This window comes from Cyclopterus lumpus, chromosome 21, assembly GCF_009769545.1.
Source record: "Cyclopterus lumpus isolate fCycLum1 chromosome 21, fCycLum1.pri, whole genome shotgun sequence".
Lineage (NCBI taxonomy): Eukaryota > Metazoa > Chordata > Actinopteri > Perciformes > Cyclopteridae > Cyclopterus > Cyclopterus lumpus.
Genome location: NC_046986.1, coordinates 14,008,229 through 14,030,327, shown reverse-complemented (window position 1 = coordinate 14,030,327; position 22,099 = coordinate 14,008,229). Strand labels below are relative to the sequence as shown.

At 41.6% G+C, this 22,099-nt stretch overlaps 2 protein-coding genes across 3 annotated transcripts; both read left to right on the top strand.

Moving 5' to 3' along the window:
• The first annotated feature begins 3,875 nt into the window (after positions 1-3,875).
• Positions 3,876-4,853, top strand: LOC117750588 (taste receptor type 2 member 119-like). The gene has a single exon (XM_034561852.1). The coding sequence runs from the start codon at positions 3,876-3,878 to the stop codon at positions 4,851-4,853; it is 978 nt and encodes a 325-aa protein (XP_034417743.1).
• Positions 4,854-6,859: 2,006 nt separating this feature from the next.
• On the top strand, positions 6,860-21,769 carry kansl1l (KAT8 regulatory NSL complex subunit 1-like). Of its 2 annotated transcripts, none has more exons than XM_034561644.1 (16): positions 6,860-7,103; positions 7,503-8,657; positions 11,361-11,526; positions 12,030-12,182; positions 12,415-12,518; positions 13,360-13,534; positions 14,949-15,123; positions 15,614-15,745; positions 18,056-18,202; positions 18,405-18,502; positions 18,851-18,963; positions 19,263-19,341; positions 19,434-19,546; positions 19,730-19,850; positions 20,680-20,941; positions 21,315-21,769. In XM_034561644.1, exons 2-15 carry the CDS (start codon positions 7,561-7,563, stop codon positions 20,899-20,901), a joined length of 2,895 nt encoding a protein of 964 aa, XP_034417535.1. In that variant the 5' UTR covers positions 6,860-7,103; positions 7,503-7,560; the 3' UTR covers positions 20,902-20,941; positions 21,315-21,769. The 2 variants fall into 2 exon arrangements, with proteins under 2 accessions (XP_034417535.1, XP_034417536.1); XM_034561645.1 differs by having other exon boundaries at positions 6,861-7,103; positions 14,949-15,060; positions 21,315-21,763.
• Positions 21,770-22,099: the final 330 nt, after the last annotated feature.

The following is a 22,099-nucleotide window of genomic DNA, read 5'->3' as shown; positions in this document are numbered from 1 at the left end:
TATGTGTGTGTGGAGTAATTAACTACCAGAAGGATCACAACTGTCAATGACTGCAAAGAATGTAAAGCTGTATCATAATTAGTTTGCTATTTCCGACATGAAGTATTATCTTTATGTGACTCTTTTTGTCCTTGTGTTTATGTCATCTGTTGTTTCTGGCGTTTTAGTCAGATGTGCTTATTTAAATAAAAAGATTTGCAAAGCAGTTTTTCTAACACTCCCTTGTCATATTTCTTTTTCATTTATAATACTTTCACTTTAATACGTACTATTATTTAACAGTTTGAGTTTGACTTTATACAGGTTAAAATAGTTTCAACAAAGTGTTATTGCACATTTACTGAATGCTCAATGCCTATAACAGGAGGATTGGTTTGAACACAAGTCTTTATTATTTATTTGTGAATAAGGGTAGCATGTTATGTCAAATGATTTAAAACATGCTGAAGTCTGTTTTTACTATGAGGATGCGGCTACAGGCCCAATTTGGATTTTTTTTCTTTTTCTGTTGGTTCTCTTTGCAGTACTTGAAAATGTAACAATTCAGTTGACATCCCATCTCTTCTATTTGTTACTAATAATTAATTGATATAAGATAATATAATCACTACAAATATTCAGCGTTTTAAAAATAACAGATAAACACAGTGAGGATTTTGAGTCAGAAAGAATGAACCGCAACAGTCTCTACAAGTACAACACTAAATCACTGGAGTTCCCCCTTAAGCAACTGTGCATTGCAAATAATCATGCTGTAAATGATTATAAAAACATGGACAAATGACTGTATACTTATCCTTATGGGATCCGTAGAAACATGTTTTATTTGCATATTTTAATTTGCATGTGATACAAATAGCTCAGATTTGCTACATTGCTCAGATTTGGATCTCAAATGTTTTGTCTGTAAGAGCCCCACAAGGGAAGAAAACCCCGACAAATGGAGAGGTACTGTGCACATTTCCCAGTAATGAACAGCTGAGTCAGCGGCTTCTCCGAAGGACAGCAGACTTCAGAGGGTGAAGCCTGAGCGGGCTGATGGATCTGCAGACCAGCGGTTTTCGACACTGTGTCTTCACCAGACTCAACAATTAGAATGGACCTTCTAACCTGTGGCCTGACACACGGCCTGTTGCTATTTTCAACATTGTGATGATTTGCTGTACAAATAACCGACCTGTTGTTAAATATTCTGCTGGTCTTTACGCATATTTCCTACTAGCCTCAAATGTGGAGTTTTTCTGCAGTTTTTCTTCCTCGTTGTTATATATTATATTCGCAGCTCGGCAAATACTCGATTTCCGTTTTTATATGCATGAATTCAGAATTCAGAACATATGCTAATATCTTTCCTATTTGGGAGTTTGTCATGAGGCAATTTGCGTAGCAAACATGCACGCACACACGGACGCATCCACGGACGCACGCACGCACACACGGACGCATGCACGGACGCACGCACGCACACACGCACACACGCACGCACACACACACACACACACACACACACAGACACAGGTACATACATATAGAAGAGATTTAAATTGGATAGAAGTCATTTCTCACATTGATTCTTCATTTCATGTTTTTTTCTGGCAAATCCTCAACATCATTTAAGGTAAATTAAAGGTACATTAAAGGGCAAATTAAAGGGCAAAACATCAAGAATGATAATAATACCGTTTCATCAATCATATACACATAAATGCTTGAATAAATTAACTTGAATATCTCACCTTCATGACGTGTTGGAAATATTGCCATGTAAGATCTATTTATCTACGATAAGCACTAAATACATATCTGAGCCATATTTCTCCTCCTCATTCTTTGAAGTTTAAACAATAATAATAATAATAATAGTAGTAATACATTTCATTTGTATATCACTTTAAAAGGTATTTAAGGCACTTTACATGGTAAAAACAAAACAATAAAAGCAACAATAAACAAGAGAGATGACATAAGAGTAAGAAAGAAAACAAAAACATACATAACTAGCATCACAGGTTAAAAAGCTGATTCCAATCAATGAGTTGTAAGTGCTGTTTTGAAAGTGGTGAGTGACGGAGAATATCTGAGGTGCTGAGGAGAGAGTTCCAGAGGGAGGGGGCAGCAATGGAGAAGGCCTTGTTCCCCCAGGTCCGATGATGGGACAGAGCAGGGGGGTTAAGGAGGTTGGCATCTGCAGATCGGAGGTCGCATGCGGGAGGGTGTCGGTGCAGGAGGTCAGAAAGTTATGAGGGAGCAAGGTTGTGAAGGGCTTTGTAGGTGATGAGGAGAATCTTGAACTGGATTCATTGCTGTGTGGGGAGCCAGTGGAGGTTTTGGAGGACTGGGGTGATGTGATCTCTGGTGCCGGAGTGGGAGAGCCGACAAGCAGCTGCATTCTGGATGTATTGTAGTTTGTTGATGGTTTTGGTGGATGTGCTGTAAAAGATGCTGTTGCAGTAGTCCAGTTGAAAGGTGATTAAGGCGTGGATGAGTGTTACAGTGGCTGAAGAGGAGATGGATGGGCGTAGACAGGCCATGTTTTTACGATGAAAGAAGACGGTTTTTGTGATGTGCTTCTTTGTTTTTTGTGATGTGCTTTTTTGTGATGTGCTCGTTCGAAGAAGAGGTTTGGATCCAAGATGACACCAAGGTTACAGATGTGTGTGGAAGCAGGAACAAAGGTGCCATCTATGGAGAGAGTTGTGGTGAGAGTTGTTGACTGATTTGGGGCCGTTAATGAGGATTTTGCATTTGTTGCTGTTGAGTTGAGTTTGAGGAAGTTGGCTTGCATCCAGTTCTTTATATCTTTGAGGCCGTTGGTGATGGTGGATTTGTTGGAGATGTAAAGCTGTGTGTCAACAGCGTTGTAGCGGAAATGAAGACCGTGGTGGCGTATGATGTAGCCAAGGGGGAGCAAGTAGAGAATGAAGAGGAGGGGACCGAGTACTGAACCTTGGGGGACACCTTGAGGGACTGGGGCTGTGTCAGACTTGGAGTTATTGATGATAATGAACTGTTGGCGGTCGGAGAGGTATGACTTGAATCATGAGAGGGCTGTGCCAGTAATGTGGAGGGAGGACAGGAGAGGGGGATGGAGTGGTTGATGGTGTCAAAGGCTGCACTGAAGTCCAGTAGGATGAGGATGTTGAGGGAGTGGCCATCAGAGGAGAGGATGAGGTCATTGGTGACTTTGATTAGGTCGGTTTCTGTGCTGTGGTGAGATCTGAATCCAGATTGAAATGGTTCATACAGTTGGTTAGAGTCCAGGTAGGTTTTGAGTTGGTTGGCAACGGTGCCTTCCAGTATTTTAGACAGAAAAGGTCTATCGAGGCAGGAGGACAGTGTGTAGAGGTTGACCAGGTCTGTGGGGGAGGGGCTAAACGAGGGCTGGATGGTGCACAGTTTTTCAATGAGACAAGCTGACAGGGATGAGGGGCAGATGGACTGGATATTACGGAGGAGATGGTGAGGTCAGAGCCAGAGAGGTGATTGATGGTGAGTCCTATGGAGCAGACCGAGTCCAGGGTGTGGTCGTAGTTGTGGGTGGGTAAATTGACTTTGAAGTTGAAGCATCCAAGCATCCAAGCATGTCCAGAAACTCCCAGGAGTCGATGTGCATCACCAAAACCAACTTTGTAAAGAAAATCACAAATAGTCATGTTGTAAAATAGTTATCAACCCATGAAATAAAAGTAATGTATCTATTCCTTTTTCTTGGCAATTTCCCAAGAATATGATCTATTTAAATATCCTGATTTGCATTAGATGCAAATACCTCTGATTTGGGACATTGAATAGAGTTGGAGAGCCTTACTAGCATTATTTGTGAGCTCTCAACAAGGGAAGAAGACACCAAAACAGAAACAGCAAACAGATTAAAGATGGACTTTCAAACATATGCCCTAAGTAATGGGCCTTTTGTTTTTTTTAACATCGTGACTGCTGCATTTTACACGTTTTGTATGGTCTTTCCACTTCCCGGAGAACAGATCAAGCAACCTCTGAAGCTTCTCCTGGGGTGCTTGGTTTGCTGTACAATAACTTACAAGGTGTCAGTTATTGTGGTGGACTTTTCTAACATCGTCAACCCTTACTATTTATTCTATGTGGTGATGGTCTGCAGTATGTACACTAGTATGACCTCCTCTGTCTGGCTGAACTTCTTCTACTGCTGCCAGATTGTACCTGCAAAGAGAGCTTTCTTCATCTGGATTAAGAAGAATGTCAAATCCATCATCTACTGCATTTGGTTTACTGAGAGAATTTACAGTTTGTTTGACTTTACTACCATCTTTTTATTAACTATTGATCATCATGGATTTGGATCCAGCAACCTTTCCACAGAGGTTCATCACATGACTGAAAAAATCTTTTTTGAATATTTTCGTCAAAATATGTTCCTCATTGTTTTTATTATACTGAAGGCCCACTTTGTTTTCTGTCTGTGTGTTATGTTGATCTCCAGTGGTTCTACTATACTCTACCTGTGTGGACACATGCGTCGTATGGTAGCAAATGGACAAAGTCTGTCCTGTCCACAGATAAGGAATCAGTTGAGGGTCACTGTCACTGGCATCCTACAGGGAGTTCTGTATGCGTTCTGTGCTTTTTGGACTATCTGCAGTTCTATTCCTGGGGGCAAGTTCATAAAGATCGGTTATACATATACCGATTCCACTGTCATCAACTTGTACATGTCGGGCACTTTGTTCAACCTGGGAGCTGGTCAGGCTGTATTCAGGCAGAGAGCAGCACACATCTGGCTTAGAGCAGCTCAGTGGTGCAAAGCACCTCAAGTACAACAGTCTGAAGAAGAAGATGGTACTGAAGCTCAAACCAGAAGACCAGGGCTCTGCTGAGGTGAAGATAAGACACTTAGAAATCAACATGGACGCAAGCTGCCCCTGAAGCTTGAAATATTATTATTATTATTAAACTAGTTACACCTCAGATGTATGTGAAATGTTTTGTTTTTATGTTGTGTACATTATATCTTCACTAATATATACATATTATATACAGCTTTGTAAATGCTTGATTTCTGCTTTCCATGTGCATTGATTCAGAATTCAGCAGCTGGAAAACTGTTAGATTCAAGTAATATATTCAAATACAATAACAAAATGTATTTGTTTAATTCATTAATTTCTGCCACCCTCATTCCTCAAACAGGTACAAATAAGAAATTGTTACCTCTAAATTAGTTCATTACATTCTCTAACAAGCTTGATGTGTTGACTAAAATAGCTGTGTGGGTCCTGGTCTTTCTGAAATCTACTAATTCTGTTAAAAATACCATCCAGTAAGATACAGTTGTAAAATATATACAGTAAAATGCAACTTATGCATAAATGCATCAGCAATGGAAATATATCTTAAATATATTATAATAGTACAAAACTATGATAATGTATGCTTTTTTACATAGACTGCTTGTATTTTTTTTTGTCTGAGTTTTGCTAGTCATACGTACTCAAATACAGGATGTATTAGTAGCAAAGTATTTTTATATTGCTACTTTTATTTAAGGAAAGGACCTGAATCCTTCCTCCACTATTTTTGAATTGCAAAAATCTAGTAGTAAAACATCAAGAATGAAAAAATATATTTCTGTCAATGATTTTTCCCTTTGATGCTGTAGACTGTAAATCAGAAGGGTCAAACGATCCAAAATGATACCTTCATGATCCGTTGGAAATGTTGTAATCTAGATGAAACACATAAAGGATTTAAGAAATGTATGAAAATGGCATTGCGAAATACCAGTTGTTGAATTGTGCCAATACTTTGAAAAATAGCTGCAAAGTTGATGTATTTTACTGATTCATATTATTGTGTGTCATTCTGTGTAAAGGAGTACATATGTATGCTTCTTTTGTAAATCTTATGTAAGGGCCAAGTTTACTGTCTCAATATTAAAATGTACCTAACATTTATCACTTGTATACACATGTTTTGAATGACGTCTGTGTTGTTGTTATACTTAACACATTTTATTAGTTATGCTAACGGCAGTTGGACTAACATTTTGTTCATCAGCTTGTTGTTGGCCCTAAATCTTCCATGATTCCTGCTACTTTTTGAGTTTTCAGACGCCATGTCAATGGTTCAAGGATTCATAGAGTTGAAAAGAAACAAGAGAGTCCTCTTTTTCCTGTCAAATCTCAAGCGTTGGGCTCTTCTGCCCCTCTTTCACTGACACTGGGTGAGTAATAGCAGCCACTTAAAGCAACTGCACCAGCTGTTATTTTAGCTGTTTGTGAAATTAAATTAAAGTTTTAGTTGTTGCTATTCAATGAAAGTGCTATGCAATCATCAAAGAAAACCACATTCAGTTATTGTGACTTAGTGTATTTACAAGATATAATACTAGTAATATGATTCAGATAAAGATCTCACGATTAGGACGTTGGTATCTTGTAATTATGAAGACTCATCATTATGAGAAAATCTAACCATAACTGTTACTAAAACGTGGGCTACATAATTATGAGATCCAAAAGTCTTTTCTTACTAAATAATATTTTTGTATTTTTTAGATAATTCTGATAGGAATGTCATGAACATAAGATATTTTGCCATAACTTACACATTTAGGTGTTGATTTTATTAGATCAAATAATAAATAATTACAAGGTACAAAAATGACAGATTCATTTATAAAAATAATACCAATCTTGGTGAATGCTGTGCACTTCACACATCTAATTACAAAGAGTACCTTCTGAGCCCACTTTTGGTTCTTTCAGGTACAAAATAATACATAATAATATGGGTTGCGGAATTTCTACACTTTAAATCCTAAAGTCTGAGCTTCTGAACAGGTCGTGAAGGCATCACGAGTCTAGTCCGGCCCCGCCTCTTTCAGCTGTGTTTCGCCCTCTCGACAGTTGATGAGTGAAGGAGAGGAGAAGGAGGCGTAGCGGCGGATAAATGGTACCGTTGGACAGCCAGTTGGCTCCCCAGACAATTGGTCAGATTACATTTTCAGGAAGGATCCGCAAAGGGGAAATATATCGATTAAGATTTAGGTTAATGTTATATTGAGCCGTAGCGTTCATTCTTCCTGGAATAAACGATGTTAAATCGACGGTTGAACGTTCCCTCAGGTGAGTTACGTTTACGTTATAACAAAAATACTCTACGGCGTGTTAACGTCCGTCACTGGACACAGTTCAGCTAGCGTAGCTATTCCATTTCACATAGTTTAAGTGATGTCACGGCGAAGTTAATTTAACGTTAAACTAACGGAACTCCGGCGTTATAGAGCCCATTGCGAACGTTACCTGTAGACCCGTTAACCACGCAATGCGTCAACGTCAGCTGGCTTTCGTCTAATTTCGCCATCAATATTAAATCATTGCAGTGCGTCTCCAGCAGAGACACAGTAGCTAATACATTTTTAGGATTTATTTTTTTATAAATTTTTTTGGGTGAGTTTTTTAATTAATCTTTTAGGATTTATTAGCTACTAACATGTTTCTGATTGTTTTATTATTGTTTGTCAGGTGGTTTAAGGTGCAGACTGTGAAATTTGCTGCATTGGCTACTTTAACCGTCAGGGATATGGCCCCGGCCCTCACCAAAATCCTGAAAGATGGCCATGGGATCCACCTGTCCTCGCCTCCCGCCACTGTCAGAATGGACTTGGATGGTCGAGCCGTGCGTGGTACCGAGCTGGAGTCTCCGGTGAGGTCGATAGACGATGGAGACCTCCAGAAGTTGTGGCTGACACTGTCTCGGTTTCCCTCCCTGGACTCTGGTCTCCCTGCGATCCTCCTGGACTTCCCTACCGACCCTCTGCTTACCCCGTGTCCGCAGGCGTCTGCCAGCCAGTGTGAGACGGTGCTCCTTCCCAGCCCTGCTACCCTCCTCAGCCTCTTTTCCCTCAACAAAGTCCTGCGAAATTCTCATCAGGTGGCCTGCGTCTTCCCAGGTGTACCAGACATGTTTTTAGTCCCTGACCCCGAGCACAATAGCCAAGAGGCTCGCCTGCTGCATGGGCTCAGTAGTCCTCCTGAATGTGGGCCAGATGGTGGGGATGTGCTTCACTCCCCTCTTATCCTTACCAGTGTTCCTCCTTCATGTTCATATGGGGAGATAGACACCCAGGCTTACATTCCCTTCTTTGCACCCCCGCCTACGCTGACACAGGGTAAAGTGGCTGCAATGGGCCGGCATCTTCCATCTTCGGTGCAGCCTTGCAGCGGCAGGGTGAACTCTCGCCAGCTGGTGTCCGGAGCCGAGCTGGAGGCGGCCGTGAAGGAGCAGATCTCCAGGCAGATGGGGCTGTGTGGCCGAGCTCAGAGGCTCCAGAGGAGACTGCATGCCCGGCTAGGAGAGCACGCTTTGCTCCACTGTGACCAGCAGCTGGAGGGGCTGAAAAGGCACTGTCAACTCAGCGGCGCGTCTCTCGACAGCCCGGACTCCGTGCTTTCTGGTGCACTGCATCCGCAAGTGGGAAGTAAAACCCATTGTTCCTGGCGGGAGTCGTCCACAGCCGCGTGTTCCTTCACAGAACTCACCGAGTTCAGCCGCTTCAGCCAGGCGGTGTTGAGGGGCATTCAGGAGGCTTTGGACTCCGAGGCCACGGCCAGCAGCAGCTCAGATGAGGAGGAGCAGGATGAGGATAAGATCCCCGGCAGAACCAAGACTTCACCTGTGTGAGTAGAAGGTGCAAGTAGTTAGTTAGTGTCTTGTGCACATTAATCAACAATACTCAAACTCTTCTTTTGGCAGCTGGGATATATAGGTCAAGATTAAAATCCAATTAGCTGCCAATCATTGAAGAAAAATATAACTTCATAACACATTGTGGGTATTCTTATGCTACCGTTCAAATATGATGTGATGCTATCAATTGATTGGATAACCACTGTAATCAGTTGATTTGGTTGTATGTTTTGTACAAACTGTTACTTGTTCTGTGGCTATTGCTTGTTCAAAAACACAATTGTTTGAGTGAGACCAGTTTCCTTGTTTCTTCGAGGCCTGTTTCTTATTTTTAACTTTGTATCTTTAAGAGCCACAGTGCGTATCATATGTGTCACAGCTGGTTATTCCACCTAACTAAACAAGCTACAAAGGGGAACATTTTGAAAATCCCCTGAACCGCGTATGTTGCTTTTCAAGTTGAAGTGACCGATGTCGAATATGAAGTTACCAGCTAGTTTTGAAGAAAACAATCAAAAAAACTAGAACCCAGCTGTGGTTCACGCTGGAGCCGTTGTCTTTGTCTTTGTTTTAATTCAGGGTACACAGAGGTGGACTGTCACTCTAGGCAACCTTTCAGTGCAGGACAATGAAGACACTGAAACCCAGCGAGAGGGAACTTGTTTTAAAAGAAGACACATATGGTGTAAATTGGAGAGGCCTATTTGAGGGTGACCGTATAAGTTTTGGAAAGTCAGCTGTCTCAGTGTATGACGTCCACTGTGTCTCTGCAGCGTTAGCCGCGTATTTCACTTGGCCCTCAGTGAAGTTCACAGTGTGGTTGTCATTAGCACACGTTTTGTCCTCCCCAGCTGTGGAGAGTGTGATGGCATTTTGTTATGCGCACACATGCTCTCTTTCCATGCTGCAGTCATCCATTCAACAGACGAGCCAGTTCCCTCGGCCCACAGGCGGGGAAATAAACACGGCCCTGCCAGCAAGCCTGTAACATGCCATTCTGTGCCATGCGTTTTACTGCACATTTGTATTCCAATGTGTGTTTGTGTGTGTGTCTTTTTATTTGGCCAGCTTCAGTCATCTTGGAAGCACCAGCTTGCCTTTTGTACAAGTCTGTTGAACAATGCTCTGTGCTGCGTCAGTAAACCTCCCCTGGGGCGTTTTTATGGCAGGTTCCTCCTTGAAGAGGATATCTCCTTGTTGGAGGAGGGACAGGTCATTGTCCCCCTTTTTTAGAAAACATTCTAACATTGCGAACTTGTAAAGCGGTGACGTGGTTGGACTTTAATTTGAAACCATGTGGCCACATTGCCGCAGTGGCACTAGTACATGTCTTTCATACCTCCAGGGCTCATTTTCAGTATGTTTGTACATTTTTGTAGTTTTATTTACGGTACTTTATAAGATAGGCTATGTGTTGGAACGTTTAGGTGCAGGACACACCCAAAAGCCTTCATGCCGCTGCGCGAGCCAAGAAACACAAGCCAAATGGGATCATTCATAAACCCACCACAGCTTGTTGGGGCTGGCCTCTTATTCAACCAGGATTAGTCTCTAAAACTCCTGCTTTATCACTGTGGAGGGTTGTCATCGGGTTGCTACACCCCACATGTTATTCAGCAATGCAAAAACCTTCACAAAAAATATGCATGTGTACTTGCACACTAACGGCATAAGGCAACCTTTCCTCTCCTGTCCTCTCCCACTGACTCGACTACTGCTTGCCAAAGAATTCCAGGAATTTTCTCATTATACAGTTGGAAAGATCCGCAGCGAGGCCTAGTCTGGTCATTGTCTGTGGAGGAAGGAGGCAACCTGCTCTTTTAAAAACAGATATTAGCTCAGGATCGAGTGAAACGCAGTTCAGAAGCAGTCATCAACCAATCATAGGCTTTGTTTTCATATGCAAAGTTATGCATATCTATAACAAACTGTGTGTAACTATGCTCAGGCGAGCAAACAACAGTTTGGTTATTTAACGTAAAGGGCTGGTATTAAAACAACTACCTCACAACACCAAAGGGTATAGTCGAATCACCCTTTGTATAGCTGCTTGCATATTGGCCTAACCTTTCTTCGGCCTGCAACTGAGTGTTTGAAGTAGGGGGAGTCCCTCCCTGCCAAGGTCCAAGAGCACTGCCATAGCAACTATTGCCTGGCTGAAGCCAGCCGACCACACGGAAGATAAATGCTAACTGAACAGGCTAGTGCCATGGAAACCTACTGTAGGTACACACCACACAATGCCATGTGTTTTATTTTGTGGCCTAGATAAGCTTTTGGGCCTCAGCAAAGTCCCTCCGCCTCGCACCCCGGGCATTTGGGATGCTTAACAATTTACACATGATACATGGATACATGGTTGGTGTAAAATAGGTCATATGATGACACAGTGCTGCAGTACAAACATGGGAATTGACAAATGGTTTGGTCCGTCCGTGCTCTCTTTGTGTTACTCTTCCCTCTGGTGACACACATTTCCCCGCCAGTGATTCTAATATGCTTACCTCTTCATGACTGCATTTACTCTCTTGGCATTTCTTTCCACATTCGTGGCTATATTACAAATATATTCCCGTAAGGTTGTGTTGGGGTCTTATTTACATAACTTGGCCAAAATGAACAGAATACTATAATACCACAACGTGGGTCTAAGTGTCCTTCTCTGTCATCCGTCACCCTGCCGCTCCTTCCAGCAGCAGCAGCAGCAGCAGCAGCAGCAGCAGCAGCTGTGAGGAGCAGTGGCTGGAAGAGAGAGCGGAGCTGGGCAGCAGATGGACTTGGTTGCAGCTACGTCTGGCCGAGCTGGAGGGGAGGATACAGCGGTCGGTGGAGCTCCACAAGCACATCCGCTCTACCAAGGTAAGACAAACGTACTCTGTGCCAACATTGATAAAGGCCAGCTGACAGATTATGCCAAAACTGGCAGCCATAGATTATTAAGGGCTTTTATTCAGACTTTGATACAAGTCGGTTTAGTGTGAAGAGAATGTATAGGGTCAGCCAACGTCCGCTGTCTTTTTGTAACAAATATGAATAGCACGACAGCGAAAGTATGTTCTAGAAAGGTGAGCTACTGTAGTCACATTTGAATGTGGCATTAAGCAATGACACATTCATGGACTGCTGTCACTATGAAAGGTTTCATATGCGTCAATAGACTTGTCTTTTTGGTCATTATGTACATTTTTCAGAGAAAATGCCCTGTTGTAGTTATTGTATGATCACGATAAGGTTTGTGGCATAGTGTACAAATGAAATGTCTCAATGTATTATGTTCAGGCAGACCACCCTCAAAGGGTGGTGAATTTTAAAAGGTGAGACCCATGTTGTGTGTGTGTGTGTGTTTCATGTGTGTGTCTCAGGGTGGTGTTGTGCTTGCGGAGTCCCAGCCACTGACGGACAGACAGATTCAGCAGACCTTGCTGAGTGAAATGGCAGGGTTATCCTGCACAGCCTCGGATGTTGACATGGAACCTTGCAGCCCCACACGCCTTCTGCACAACATCGAGAGACAGGTAGGAAGGATGAACGAGTATGCACACCTGTAATACCGGGGGAATACAACTCGGTACACTAAGTCAGGAGAACATCTGTTTGCTAATGAGTCTGCTGTGTAGAAAATAACTTCAGGTTGTGTATCTTTAAAATACTGTGATTTTGCTGTGTTTTTTATTTTTATATTTATATATTTATACATTTAATGTATCACTTGTGAAAAGTATTTTATGGATGTTGTTGTCATTGCAGAGTGCTCAGCTCAGCCAGATTGTCAGCAGTCTGATGCCTCCTCTCAGCTTTTCACCGCTATCTAAACAACCACACACCTGGAAAGGCAAGAGCACCTTCACAAGGTAGAGAACACACACACACACACACACACACACACACACACACACACACACACACACACACACACACACACACACACACACACACACACACACACACACACACACACACACACACACGCGCACATGCACACGCACACGCACACACATACACAAACACACAGGCCTATGTGGGGGCTTATCTGCAGTAGATAATTGCCAGAGGAGATAATCATAGATTACATGAGACACACATGAGATCATGTATTGCTATATTTGATAAAACACCGACAGAAAACAAATGAAGGCTCCTCAAATCGTCTTTTGTATTTTTATATGTACTATGAGAAATGACCATATTGGTTTAAGTTTTGAAGTATGAGCAATCGCAGTAATGATGTTAACAACTAAATCAGACCAAGCATAGACAATTTAGTGATATTCTCAGAGTTGTCGTCTTTGTCTGGGGCAGAGACAAGAGGGAGTAAAAATACTGTATATTCCAAGCCCTTCAAAAAGTGGTCTTGACACTAGTCACAAAACCAAGCTTGAGTGCTACAACACTGCCTGATAGATAGATAAATGTGATATAAAATATAAAACAGAGGTTTCCTACCGCCTAGGCCTAGGTTATCTAACCCGGTGAAACAGCCTGGTCGATGCCCACCATCTGGCCCGACTTGAATCATCTCCTCGTGTCTTTCTTCCCTGTTCTCGCCATCTGGCTCTGAAAGATAAAAGCCATGTGAAAAAAAAAAGAAAGCTTATTTTTCTCAGAGAACAACAAAGACAAACAACACATTGGAAATCTTTTTGAATCATATCTCTGACGTTTCCGTGACCTCACCTGATCTCGTCCCTGCAGTGGTCAGAAAGGAGTCACTATTTTTGAGCCTGGGAGCTCTCAGAGGAGAAGGTTGGGGACCAGGAGGCTCTCCAAAGCTAATATGTCGCGTGTGTGCGCCCGGACCCGACCTCTGGTCATCTACCACAAGCCTAAACTGTTCACCATCAAGTCCTGCAATCCCAGCAGTCCACAGGTAGGCACACATGCAGTCTCCTTCATTTCATTTCTCGGATGATTCTCTGCTCCATTGTGCCCAGTTAGTACCATTAATTATTTCTTCCATGAGCTTATTCTTATCTTAGAACCGCTCTGTGCTTCTGAAACAAACACTACAGGGACACATTAGTGTGTATTCATTTATGCCGCCCATGTCCCTGTACAGTGGTGTCAGTAATGGATGGATGGCGAAATACAGTAGCATTGGCATTTTCCCCCCTCTGTTCTGAGGAGTTGAGAGTAAAGACAGTAATAAAGATGACACCAGAGGAACTATGCCTAATTACTGTATTGCTGCCCAGATTTACTTCATTACATTGTACCACCTAGAAATTCCAATTGTAGACCCATTTTGGGTTTTAAAATACATGTTGGAAACTGATGAAAGTGGGTCACTGCGTAGAGGCTGTGAAACCATTTAATTAGTTAATTACATTTAAATTATTCTCGTATCCATGTCAGATGCAGCTTCAAAGCAGTTGTTTTTAGTCGGGTGTCAGTGTTGGAATGCCAAATAACTAAAATAGGTCCTCAAATTAAACCGGAATTAATGTTCAAAGCCGCACACCTGCTTTTAATCAAGCACTAATATATCTTGGATTTGCTTCAAATAGAGAAGTGCATGTGAGTATTCTGAAGCTCTCGCCTTTAATGAGCCAGGAGAAATGTACGATGTTCTTGCCAAGTCAAATGTCAAGTGGTTGGCATTGCCCTGCTTAGCTCTACACAGTTCTAGTAAGAAGAACTCCTCTACTATCATTGTACTTGTATGTGCAATGTTCCATGCACGATACTTTAATTTCAGGTTTGTGTTAATTTTTTTGTGATATCTTTACTTAATCCTGCACTAATAAAGATTTAGGTGGCCAGAAAAAACAACAACTTCAAATGAATGATTACGTTGCTCTGTGCCTGCTGGGTGTGTAAATAGTTAACCGATTGTGTTACAGTTTTGACCCACATTTAAAATAATTATTCTGTCTCACCTTGTTGTGAGTGAAAAGGTCAGAGCGGACTTTGAATCAATGGCGCCTTTGATAGAAACACAAGGTGTAAGCCTCATTTTCTAAGCGCGTATACAAACGTATATATGTTAACATACCATACCATTACCGTGGAGTTTCAACATCTTGCTGAACAATACTATTCATAGCAGAGCATAGAGCCCAGAGTGCTATTATAAAAAGAAGCAGCACCAAAGCCATCACCGTTGAGACATTGCCAGATGACAAAGAAAGCTCTTTAACAACTTAATTTCTTTAATCAGTGTGCTCCGAAAGCAGCTTCCTTAAATCCCAGTGACTCATACTCCAACAAAACACAACGAGAAAGCTAGGTTAATACTGTAGTTCATTTTCTCTCTCTTGTTTTCTTTCTCTCTTGTGCGTTAGGACTCCGGAAAGCCCACGTCTACCATCTCCTCTTCTCTCTCGTCATCGACCTGTTCATGTTGTTCAGCTTGTGATCCTGTAGTCCTGTGCTCTGATCCAGACTGCAGCTCCAGTAGGTCCCTGTCCTCCAGCGCCCCCAACAGCACACCTCACCCTGTGCGGTCGCTTTCATTCGGTAGGAGAAACATGACTTCATCAGGTTGGCCATGTGGGAAGATGAGGGAACTTGTGTACTCGAAGCATCCCTTTTTTTTCTTTTGAAAGAAACATTGTCATATTGTTTCATCTACTGTTTTCTGAAAGGCGCAGTTCACAAGAGGCTTTTCTTTGCTTTGTTTTTGAGTTGGCCGACCTATTCAGAACACAAACCGGCCGAGTCGGGTCGTTTGCAACTCGACGTCTGTAGCACACCGGATGTGCCACACAGAAGTACTGTGATAACTGGGCACATCGACTAGAACAGTGGTGTATGTGACATTGTTGACGTTGTTTTGCGTGTGGGCTTGCACAGAAAGCAATGGATGCGGGTGATTTGACAGTGTGCATCACACACCATCGGTGTTGCCCTCGACTGCCTGCTGGCACATTGAGACGTGCTGAGTAAATTGATCGTGAAAACAGTTTTGAGCGCATACTTAAAAAACTTCTCTGTCATTCTCTTCCAGAAACTCCTCTGTCCCACCACTTAAAGAGAGTGCAGGCCAGAGAAGAATGGTCCCAAAGGCCTCTGCTTATCAATGTCCAACCATCCAGTCAAGCACACTACAATAGACGCAGCTCCACACCACTGCACAACAGTAAGAAGCTGCCCTTTACCGGTATTGATCGCATACCCTGTACTGTTCCGTAGTGCTCCCCTGTCTTTTCCGTTGCCACGGTATATCAGCGCACCTTCCTCAGCCTATATATTTAGCCGCTGCTTGTGAGCTGTTGAAACATGCCCGCAACCCAACTCTGTTGTCGTAGACAACCGATGAAGAAGATAACAGGAGGACAAAGGTTCAAAAGACAGCACCTGCATTCTTGTTGTTGTTGTTGTTCCTCGCACAGATAGGAGCCTCACTGGCTTTTGATGCACTTCTCTTTGTTGCGTTTGAGCTGCACCGAAGTCTGTGTTTGAAGTCGATGGTAATTTGATGTTAATGCAAAGTCAACACTACCCGCTGCTGCTTCAGTCAAAACTTTTCAACGGTGGGTTTTATTGGAATTACTGTAACTACATTACTGTTGGCGCTTTGGTTCCCCTTTGATAAGACGTAGCATGGAATAATGTTATTTATATTTAATTTATCAGTGTTTATTTTTCCACTAAAAGTTTTTGTAACTATATCATTTGTGAACATTTGAATATTAGTTATATTAACAAAACATTCAAATTATTTTTGTAGTTTACATTGTTTCTAAACCAGAAGTTATGAATAATTATAATAACAATAAACTGACAGTTCATCTTGTTTAGGCAATTCTCCCATTTGGTCGTCGTGATGAAATGTCTGCTGTGTCTGCTCGTTATCTCCTTGTGTAGCATCATAAGCGGTTCTTAGTATGTCAGATATCCCACTGGGTCAGTCTGAGGCTTCCGACCGAACCGTAGGTGGAAATAAAATCATTTGGTATTTCACCAGACATCAATATGTGTCTCTTTACATTAGTCTGAAGCTAATAAATGGTAATTTACCTCTGGCAGCTGTGGTTCCAGGGCTTTAAGTGCTTCTTACTCCCATGGTTGTCCACGCTGTAGATTGATCAATGATCGGTTGATCACAGAATGCTCCCTGTTCGTCCAGGGTGGGTTGACTCAACAGTATCACGTAGTTTGTATTCAATACAAAGGTGAGGTGAAAAAAAAGCTCTCGGGGATGTAGCAGAGGTAGAAAGAGAATAAGGGAAGAGACAAAAAGGAGGCCAATTGGAAATGTATGAAGACTTCCTGAAGACACCTGTCAGCTTGAATGATTGTTTTCTCTTCTGTCTATGGCAGAGAAAGGAATCAAGTAAACGTCACCTGAAACGATAGCATGGCACATGGAAACCAACTTCTTATCATAGCTGATTGTCGCTAATGCACAGTGAGATTACATAAACATTCAAAGCAAGAACAGGATGGAAATGTTGTCATGTGTAGCCACAGGAACTGAACCCAAACGCCAACAACTAGAAAAAGGCAACTTTATTGCTCACTCTTAAAATTATTATAATTCCAAGCACAAGAATCACAAGAGACTGACTCACACACGTGATCATAACAAGACGAACTGACAAAGGGGAATGACACAAACAGGGTTTAAATACACAGGGCTGGTGCACGTGACCATGCATGACGACACAGGAGGAAACAATCAGGGACATGGCAGACAATCACTGGGACAGGAAGTGCAGGGAAACAGAGGACACGAGAGATGGGGATTTCAAAATAAAACAGGAAACACAACACACAACTACAGATCCTGATGAATGTGGGCAAATGGCATGTAGAATAAATATTAACGTAGCTATATGAATAGTTCACTATGGTAGCTGTTTGTACAGTGTTGGAATGGAGAGCACTGTGATGGTGGATTCCAAGCATCATTCTATTAATTAGTTGCTCTTGTTCCTCTATTACCTCTTTCCTCCTCCTCTCCTTATGAAATCAGTTGGATCAGCAGTTTCCAGTCATCATGGACGATAACAACACTAGAACTAGGGCTAAGAAGATACGTCTGTGCACATTTGTGTTTGTACATCTATAACTCTTTAGTCCTGCTGGCAGGCAGTGTTTTGTTGAGCAAAGTAACAGAAAAAACGTACTATTTAAGACCCTAAAAAAACATCAAAGTGTCTTCAGTACAGTTAATTAATTTCATTAATTGCACGGTTTCATGTTGTTAAGCAAAAAAGAAGAGACATTTGCATTTGGCTGGCAGTTATCTGCACTATGATTACTGCAAATAAATCTGTTGGTGTGGTGCGAGCTAGAAACAGAAAACTGAGAGGCGGTCAACCGCTAAAATAATAGGACTAATGGTTAAAGATTAGCTTTTGTACAGTTCAACCAAAGCGTGAATTCGCTGAGGAACTGAAGTGCCATTCGGGATGAAAGGAAATTCCTGTGTGTGTCATTATAGGTCGCACATACAAGCAGCATGCACAGCATCATAAAAGAAGAGTTATGGGTCTGTCACCTATCAGGAGGGCAGGCTCTGCCCAGAGTCAACGCAGGAGAGCCAATCAGAGGAAGAGGAAGAGAAGACACATCCACAGGCTCACAGAAGGTGTGTGTGTATGCAAGTGTATGCTCACCCTGCATTGCACATTTACAGTCAATCAGTTTGTGATTAAATGGCTACAGTGAATACTCTCCATCCAGAGCAATCAGGGGGGAGTATAAATGACCTTTTTTTACTAAAAGTTGTTTATAATATAGTGTTTGTTCCAGCCTAACACTATTTTGATGTGTGTATGTGTTATATTCAGATGAGGAAGAAGTCCTGTACCAGTTCTGTGATCCAAACAGTTCAGATGAAGTGCTGGAGGAGAGCTACACACGGTTCTCACGCAAGAAGGCCTCACAGGTACACACACACACACACACACACACACACACACACACACACACACACACACACACACACACACACACACACACACACACACACACACACAGAGAGAGCGTGTATTCTTGTGAAAACCCCCATTGACATGGTACAGGGTTAATGTTACATTAGCCTTGACCCTAAAACCAGATCAAGATAATATTAGGTCAAGATTATGTTAATATTAAACTAATATTAAAAGCATCTCTTGACTTGAAAAAGCTGGCTTAACTACAGAAAACAAGTGTCACGGCAACCTGGGGAGGAAGATGTATGTGAACACTTGTGAATCATTGGTGTGAATCGTCATACCGCGTTTCCTTTTAGGGCTTTGTTCGCAAACGCCAGGGAGAGAGTGTGTACAACATCAACAACATTGTCATCCCCATGTCTCTGGCTAAAGTGGAAAAGCTGCAGTACAAAGACATCCTGACACCCAGGTACGGAGCAAAAGTGACTCACATCAAACTATAAAGGTCCTGGTTTTGTATTTTGGCGCATAACTTTCTTGAAAGCTAATCATTTTAACAGCACATGTAATTTACCGTGGGTGGTCACCATCTCCAAAAAATATGAATCATAATTACTTACCATGCCTCTACTTATTCTTATGTATGTATTAATTTGCTTATTAATTATCACATACATTTTGGCTGTAATTAAATGTTACTTTGATTATAAAGCGGATCCTGTCCATCATCATTGTCTGTCATCTCAAAATGTCTGTCTTTCTTTGCAGTTGGCGGGAGATTGACACATCGTCTCTGATGGACAGCGAGGCAGAGAAGAAGAAAGACGACGATGAGGAAGAGGAGCAGGTAGCGTCTCATCCCTTTGGACGTGAGCTGTTTAATGCGATTTGTGAAGAGAATACCATCTTTATTCCTGTGTTTGTGTGTGTGTGTTGCAGGTGGAGGATCTCACTAACACAGTGTTTGCACAGAGACACCTGGACGTGGAGCACAGGGAGAAATTACGCTGGTCATCATGGGGAAAAAGAAAATGCTGCAGGCTTCCTGAAAGGTGAAAACACAAACACTCACAAAGGCATAGAAATGTAACGTTACACACTTTTTCCCACTGTCTGTGCTGCCTGCACAGTGCAACTATTGCAGACTTGGTTTGTTTATCTCTGTGCACGTAAATATAGCCTGTGTGAAAGTGGAATGTGAAGTTTCATGGGGTGTGCTTGTTTTTTCACTCGAGATCTGGCAGCAGGTTGTCGAGCAGTGGGGGCGGGATGTGCACATCAGAAGAGGAGAGCTCCGTGGAGTTGGGTTGTGCTCAGCTGGATTCTGGTGAACAGCAAAGCTCAGAGGAGTGGCTGGTAAGATCAAAAGCACCACAGCTGAAACCCCAAACGAACTCACACTTATCATACACAGCCATTTTCGATTTTTACCTTGCTATAAAGAGGAGATTTACAAGTACGTTGCTCGTAGATTGTCATTTCTTCAACCTCTAAATATTCCTGAAAGACTATTTTCTGTAATGTTCCAGTTAAAGACGAGTCTGTTATTTGTGCTCCAGATGAGGGAAGAAGAGTATGAAAAAAATAAATAATGTGTTGCAGACTAATCAATACTCTCTCCGAGTCATATTGTGAGTAAAAAGCCTGGATGCATCCTTGAGAGCGGACACAGATACTTCTCCACTCTGCCCCCGTTGATGATACTTTGATTGCAGTGCTCTGTGCCACTTTGCTTTGATTAAAGAAGGAATGAGTTGCTACTAAGCCAGACTGTCCATATCAACCGTCTCCACACCACAAATATCCCCCACTTCACTGCTTCACACTTCTTATGCACTCCAGCAGCCATTCAAACCCTGATTAAAGCCGGATAAACAGACATCAGAGCCATGCACCCTCATGATACAGCCTTCAAAACCTAAATTCAATGAAGGTAGTTGGAACTGATATTGGAGGAGCAATTATTAAGTTTTGGACATTATTTCACAGTTTGTATGTAGCTAATGAAGATTTAAGCATATGTAAAGCTCAATATATAGTTATCGATAAATGTGTTATATTCTAGAAAGTGATGCATATAACATACTAAACTCTAAAATGTATAAAAACAATGTATTTAATTTACAGATGTGTATAATATGTACAGAATTGTAGATTTTCCTCTTTGCCCTTTGACCCCCGGCAGCCTCAGACACCCTGGGAGCCACGAGTGTTTCCTTTGGCCAAAGACGAGGAAGACGCTCTTCTCTCTGATGACCTGGACAAAGTCCCATCAGGATGGCCGGAGTGTAGCTCTGCCTGCTCCACATCAAAGAACTACAACTCCTGTCTCTCCCTAGCTCCGTCATCTGGTGCTACACTGCCGCCTGGTGGACAAAGCCAGAGCTGCACATCTAATGGCAGCTGAGACAGCAGTGCCTTTTAAAAAAAAAAAAAAAAATTGTTATGTGAGTTGAGAAATACAGCAAAGTCTTAAATTATTGATTAATTTCGCAAGTTTTTACTAAATCATGTTCTTTTATAAGTATGTTGTCATAATACAAATTGTATATATTATAATGATTATAATAAATCATATGTACTAAAACAATTAACACATGTAGTAATTTAGTCATTTATTTCCTTCAGCTCATAAGTCAGTTTAGTAAATAATGTTGTTTGTCATTCGTTTAATAATTGATATAGTCATTTATTTAGTTATCTGTGCATTCCTTTATCTGTCCAATTAGTAATTCATAGCACAAAGGATTATTTATGTGTTAATGGATTTCTTATATTTATATTTCTTCAAATTAATTCACTCTTTTGTTTGCTCTCCAGATCTCCTGATGCTTGGGACCACAAGGAGCAAATGTGCCGTAGGAACCTTAATTGGGATATTTAATACATTCCAGAACAGTGATTTGATGTTATTTGCTAAATGCTTTAAACAAAAGTGTTTTGTAGGTGTACTTTGTGAGTATTGTACTACTGTAGCTTCTGCTACTCTTTCAGGTTTTAATGTATAAAAGGTACTGTATGTAAAGAGATGTGTATCAGCACAACCCCACTGTAGTCTCAGGTTTGTATACTGTACGTAGTTGACACTTACTATTTATTTTCACAGTTGTCTTAAAAAGTCAGTATATGAAGACTTTAGCACATACACATTATTTTTGTAACTTTTACTTGATTTACATGTGCTTTTTAACTTCATGTTTGTTTGTGTATTGATACTGTCATTTGGTATATATTTTTTATCAAAGTTATTATTAAACATTTTCCTGCAGAACCTTTTTGAGAGTCTTCTTGTGGCTGATTCAAATAGTAACCAGCACAGGGATGAGGGTGGGGACAGAAAAGAAGAAACCAAAATCAGGATTCCTTTAAACTCAAAAAGCTATATGCTACATCTCACAGCGTGTGAAAGTGGAGGAACAAATGTAAGAAGGAAAAAGAGTTATATAATTATAACATGCATGTATGAGCACAGGTTCAAGTCGTAGAACATAACAGTTCTTACCGTTTGTATTTTAGGTGCCTTTTAGACATGCAACAATTTGAAAAATGTACACATTAAGTGAAACATCTGATCATTCAGAAACCCTGTGGTTTTTATTTCAGTC

Bases quoted from the DNA above. Each gene is read 5' to 3' on its own strand.
- LOC117750588 (XM_034561852.1), top strand. From the start codon at position 3,876: ATGGACTTTCAAACATATGCCCTAAGTAATGGGCCTTTTGTTTTTTTT.
- kansl1l (XM_034561644.1), top strand. From the start codon at position 7,561: ATGGCCCCGGCCCTCACCAAAATCCTGAAAGATGGCCATGGGATCCAC. The intron at 11,527-12,029 runs GTAAGACAAACG...TGTGTGTCTCAG, and splicing joins AGCACATCCGCTCTACCAAG to GGTGGTGTTGTGCTTGCGGA. The intron at 19,851-20,679 runs GTAAGATCAAAA...GACCCCCGGCAG, and splicing joins AAAGCTCAGAGGAGTGGCTG to CCTCAGACACCCTGGGAGCC.